The sequence below is a fragment of the Cyclopterus lumpus genome, chromosome 1, assembly GCF_009769545.1.
Source record: "Cyclopterus lumpus isolate fCycLum1 chromosome 1, fCycLum1.pri, whole genome shotgun sequence".
In the NCBI taxonomy this organism is placed as follows: Eukaryota; Metazoa; Chordata; class Actinopteri; order Perciformes; family Cyclopteridae; genus Cyclopterus; species Cyclopterus lumpus.
Genome location: NC_046966.1, coordinates 6,867,492 through 6,873,491, shown reverse-complemented (window position 1 = coordinate 6,873,491; position 6,000 = coordinate 6,867,492). Strand labels below are relative to the sequence as shown.

Genomic DNA, 6,000 nt, shown 5'->3' with positions numbered 1-6,000 from the left:
TCAGGCCAACAGGCAACGCCATCTGGTGATAATCATCCGCACGGGGCCACACAACCGTAAATAGGAATACAAATGTAAAAAAAAGAGCCTGGGATATGAGACAAAATGGTTCAAGAGGCACAAGACAATCCATCCAGTGGCCACAGATGGGAGGTTCACTTTTAATTTCACTCTTAATGGTGCTGAGTTTCATGTTGTATGGGTTCAGTTTGTATTTTGTTTGTGACATTCTTTCACGTGCAAGTTGGATATCCGTTGTTATCCGTTACATTCATTTTATTCCTAGTGTATCAATTTGACCTTCATCTGCCTCCCGTATGCCCATTTGTTTTTCATTTTCTGCATTTCCCCAGAATACCTCTCAACAAACCTCCAGATGAGAGGGATTTAAATGCTGCAGCGGTGTGTTCAGAGAGAACGCGCATGAGGGCATTAGCAAGCAATTAAAATAAAGTTGAAGGCAACAATATATGGCGCAACAAGGGATCGATTATCACAACAATCCCTCAGCGATGACAACCACACAATATGCTTCCCTACGTAAGTAAATGTCAACATTTTGAGAATATTAGTAAAAGCACAGCTAAATCAATTAAGGCACTGAAAAGATATAATGAAACCACAGTAACAACGCAGACAAGCTGAGCTTCAGAGTATTCATCTTCCAGTTCCCCTTCAGGTAAAAATGGTTAGCACCGTTTTTTTATTACCGTGGAGAGTTGCTGAGAGGCAAAAGAAATGCCTGGCACCTTTAACAATATTTGTAAAAGCAAGAAATACGAAAGGCTTCAGGTGGGAACATATATATATATATATATATATATATATATATATATATATATATATATATATAAATATATATATATATATATATATGTATGTTTTAATCACTGCACTGCCAGAACAATATGACGGGAACTGTCATCAGTTTGGATGCCCTGTTTTAAATTCCAGAGCAATGCCTGCAGCCATTACTGTTCTTCACAGTGTGCCTCGGGCCAGGAGAGTCCACAGCTCATATTCCCACAGTGCTTAGCTCTGCTCCACAGCCCATCAGGTACAGCAGTATGAGTGCATATTAAAAGCCCGTGTTGGAGTCTCGTCGTGGTTCCGCGCTGTTGCCCAACCCAACAAGGCAGGGAGAGTCACGGTCTGCTTCTTCTCAGGGAACCTTGGGAAGAGCACGAGTCAGGCTCACTCCTCGAGGGGCACAACCTGACAAACATGGAGGCGGGCAGGATTCGCAGTCAGGACGTTGCAGGCGATGCATCGTACCTAATTGGTCACAGAGGACCGCTGAAGACGATTCAGTGGTGCATTTGGTGCATCTATAAGCTGCTCTGCCAGGAATCTGCATAACGTGTCATCAGCTTATGGACAGATAAGTTCTGCAGAGGTATTTTTTTCTTCTTCTAAATTAACACCGTGTGAAGCAAATCATATGGATTTAGCTCAGTCTGCAGTGGCTTCCCCTTTTCTCCTGGAGGAATGACACAACAGACTGATGGTGGAGAAATCACCTTTTTTTTATGATAAGAAATCAGTCTTTGGTACACGAGAGACAACAATATCGAGCAAGGGTGTGGAAAGAATCAAGAAATAATTCATTTCAAGATGTTATCATTGGTTTATGTAAACCATCCAAACCTTTCAGATCATCTCGAGACAAAACATGGAGAAGCAGCATTCAGTTGTTATGCACCACACAACTGGAACAGGCTTAGCCACGACCTTTTATTAAATCCAATATTCATAGTTTGCACTGGGATTTCTATTTCAGTTTATTCCACTTAATTTCTTTAGGCTATTTTATTGTATTCTACTTTTTTATTATATTCATGTGTGTCAATATTGCCCTGTGTTTCTTTTACATAGTGTTTTAATGCCTTCTGATTATAGAAATCTATGAGAATACACCACCGTCTATTTAATGCAATGCCATCTTTCATCTCAGAGCAGTGTGCACATTTTGATTACCCATTCTTTGTAGGTGGTTGTTCTCCTTCATGGCACACATTAACAAAAGTAATACATAAATATAGAATAAATAGATTTACAATGTGCTGGTTATCGTTCCCGGCACCATCAGAGTGCAGTCTCATAATTGGCTTCAGAACATGCCAAACATTCAGAGCTGTAATTATAAGAATGTATGACAGTGTAGCTTCACAAGGGTTTCTTTTATTTTCAGGATGATCCTGTGTCATGAAGAGGAACCACAGAATCCATAAATCAACCACGAGAGCAGGATGGATTTGACTGTGGAAGTGGTGGACTCTCTACCAGTAATCTAAGGCTCTTCGGACATCTGTCTCCATGTCTTTGTTTCCTCATGCTCTCCACACTCCACCTGCCGTCTAGATATCGGCAGCTTTCTCCTCCGGAATTGGCCGGGTACACCGATTTACATACTCTATCGCCATTGGCCGCCTGGATGTTACTCTGCAACAGGCTGCCCTCTGCTGATTGGTTGCAGCTGCAGGAGGGCATGGAAGCTCTCCCAGCAAAACAGGCATAAAAGGCAGCAGACGCACAGGAGCATCTCATAAGCATCTTTAAGGCGCTTTGACAGATAGCCACTGCTTGTTAAAAGAAAAGAAAAATCAGAGCAAGTGAAAACAAAGCAAGAAAAGAGAGCTCAAGATGAAGACTTACAAGGAACTGCTGTAAGGAAGATATTCAAGGGAAACTATTTAGAGAAGGTAGAAGACAGTGACGGGTGTTGTCATTTGCAGTGTGTGTTTTTTACAGCAGCTGTCCACAGGAAGTGAGTCGACCGAGATCGTTTTTAGGACATTTCCTTTTTCTCATTTTGGCGGGGAAGAAATCCCCTCGACAAAAAAGCGGCATGTCTTTGGAGGTGAAGGAGAAGACGCAGGTGCGGCTGGTCTTTCTGGGGGCAGCAGGAGTGGGCAAGACGGCCCTGATCCAACGCTTCCTCCAAGACACCTTTGAGCCCAAGCACCGGCGCACCGTGGAGGAGCTGCACAGCAGGGAGTATGACATCGGCGGCGTCAAGATCACAGTGGAGATCCTGGACACCAGCGGCAGCTACTCCTTCCCGGCCATGCGCAAGCTCTCCATCCAAAACAGCGACGCCTTCGCGCTGGTGTACGCCCTGGATGACCCCGAGTCCCTGGAGGCCGTCAAGAGCCTCCGAGATGAGATCCTGGAGATCAAGGAGGACAAGAACACGCCCATCGTGGTGGTGGGGAACAAGTCGGACCGCAAGCAGGAGCGCAAGGTGTCCAACGAGGACGTGCTGTCGACCGTGGAGATGGATTGGAACAACAGCTACCTGGAGGCGTCGGCGAAGGACAACACCAACGTGGTGGAGGTGTTCAAGGAGCTCCTGCAGCAGGCAAACCTTCCCAGCCGCCTCAGCCCTGCGCTGCGCAGACGCAGGGAGACCTTTCCAAAAGACACCAACTTCCGTCCGCCCATGAACAAGACCAACAGCTGTATCCTGTCCTAAAGGTGGAGGAGAAGGTGTTGTTCTGTCTCCCGGGGAGGTCAAGCGAGGAGAACACTCGGAGAAAGAGATTAAAGAGAAAAGCCTGGACTTGAAGTCAGCGGGGGCGTTAAGTGACAGAGATAAGTGATCCCGGACCAGCAAAGGACACTTCAGGGTTCAAAAACTGAGAGGAACAGAAACTGAGGAGGTGAAGGGTATAAGGACTTGACCTGAACAGACTGCCAGAGGGAGGGGGATGCTTCATTAATTACTCAGTTGTTCACTCGATGTAATGTTGTTGCTGCTTATTTGGTGCCATGCTGCTGGTGTTTAGATCAATGTATACCTTTTTAAAAGGTTGTTAAATTAAACTGTTCACTGACACCAAGATTTGGACTGTTGCCAACAGATTGTTTACTGAGGGGAAGAGTGTAAACATGTTGCGCTGCGTGCAGAAGTTGTACGCCTCATGCATATTTTTTTATTTAGTAATTCAGTGTATGTAGCACATCATGATGTTTACATTTTTTTCTTGTACTCAATTCCAATTTGCCATTTGAGTGTGATATTACTCGTTTGAGAAATGCAAATGTAAACTGTGGATGCACTTGTCATTTTTTTTTTATTATTTCTTTTCAAAAATGATGTTAAGGTGTTTTCTTGTTTAACATTTTTTAATTTGTACAATGGCATTTGACAGAAATTATTTTTGCTGTTTATTTGACAAATGTAAGTGGAATGTGGCTCTAACTGTGTAATAAAAGATATTAACACAAAAAAAGTTTGTTATGTGAAATTGTTTTTAAATGTATAGGTTATGAATTATATGCAGGAAACAATTATGGAAAGAAGGAAGGTTATGAAAAATAAATCTATCACGCATTAAAACATTAAAATAGTTTCTTTCAGGAAAACAATGTCAGTGCACCAATTAGTGACACCATACAGAAACAAGTTGTATAGCGACAGAATAGAGTACTGTATTGTGTTGTGTTGTCCTTTTATTGCCATCTGCTCAAATGTACATGTAATTAAAGCTGGAGTCGTTTTGATCCACATCCTTATCCACAAAGAACAGAACAAACAGATTTATGAAGGCCACCAATATGCTAATAGGCCGATAACACCGATTGTGAAATGTAAGGCGAAGTACGATAGAAGCGGGTTAATGCACATATTACAGAACCCTGAATACAGATTATTTTTTGTGTTGGGTTCCAGCAGGTGACAAATAAACCAACAGGTGCCACGGAAAAGATCCCCCTGTGTTACTCTAATTCTTGATCGTATTGCTTATTGACACACTAGAAAACCTATGCGTAAAGTGGACTGAATCAAGTCTGAGCTCTACATTTCTGAACCGGCTCAAACACACATCATCTGATCTCTGTCGCCATCTGCAGATGAAAAGCACACATTACATCCACTGAAACTCGTCATAGCTCAGTATAGCTCTGGTTTTAAATGGGGTTTTTTTTAACTTCAATATTCAAATATCTAGGCATAGACTTTACTGCATATTCTCAGTAGTGTTACAACTGAAGAAATGTGTGCCGATGTTATTATCCGTCACCGGTCTGGAGCAATTGGCTTGACGGGACGGCATGTACACAAACTGTTGAAGTCTCTTTGATTGCCAGAGATGACTTCTCTGAAGCCTACAAAGACACTTCATGTCCAGTCAGCCTAATGCAAACAGCCTGGGTAATGTCATAAAGATTCAACTTCATATTAAAGTGTTGCATCATCAAGGAGGCAGTGTAGCCTCTGCTAACTGGCTCCAGGCCTGAGGACAGACGGCAGTCAAAGTTTGGCAAAAAACAAAACCCTTTGATTATCGTAAACATTTATATTAAAATAGTTCAGCAGCGATTCTGTGGAACGGGTTGACAAAACAGACGCTGGTGCAGTTCCTGAAAGCGGTGCACGGTTCCCCCTCGACGAAACCTGCCGAGCGGAGACCGTTGACGTGCACAGGTCCTCATCAGATTAGACTGAACCAGGTTTCCTGTTTTATTTGTCTGTTTTTTTTTCTTCCTTTTTGAGGAAGTGGCCGAGTAACTGCTGGCGGGCAGTTCCTCTTTCAGGAGACATTTAAAAACAGTCTTCCGCACGGCGTTCTTGTTCATTTGCGACGGGAAGGCGGCCGAGAAGCTTCAGTCATGCAGGTGTGAGGATTTGGTCATTCCGTCACGAGGAGCTCCTCTTGAATTTGTGCCTCCGGTGGATATTTGAGGATTTCTGGACCTCCGTTTCACGGGCACTACCTGTATGTTAGTATTGCTTGCCTTAGCGCTCAGTGGTCAGAGTTGGGCCGCACTGAGGGAAGCCGTTCATACAGATGTCTTCGCCCCTGGACTTGGTCAAAGCTCCTCAGCAGATTACAGCAACTCTGAGGCGTTTAGAACAAGTTCAGGGTCCTGGGCAGAACACAGCGAGGTCATTAGTCAGTGTGTGTTGAAATGTCAGCAAAGTAGGAAGGCTTTTTTTCTTCTTCTTCGTCTTCTTCTGCCTCTCCAGAAGAGTAAAACGATGTCACATCTATT

The 6,000-nt window shown here is 43.5% G+C and overlaps 1 protein-coding gene across 1 annotated transcript; it reads left to right on the top strand.

Annotated features, from left to right (window-relative positions):
* The first annotated feature begins 2,565 nt into the window (after window positions 1–2,565).
* LOC117734852 (GTP-binding protein Rhes-like) lies at window positions 2,566–4,118 on the top strand. Its single transcript, XM_034539155.1, has one exon. The coding sequence runs from the start codon at window positions 2,849–2,851 to the stop codon at window positions 3,473–3,475; it is 627 nt and encodes a 208-aa protein (XP_034395046.1). The 5' UTR covers window positions 2,566–2,848; the 3' UTR covers window positions 3,476–4,118.
* The last annotated feature ends 1,882 nt before the right edge of the window (window positions 4,119–6,000 follow it).

Bases quoted from the DNA above. Each gene is read 5' to 3' on its own strand.
- LOC117734852 (XM_034539155.1), top strand. From the start codon at position 2,849: ATGTCTTTGGAGGTGAAGGAGAAGACGCAGGTGCGGCTGGTCTTTCTG.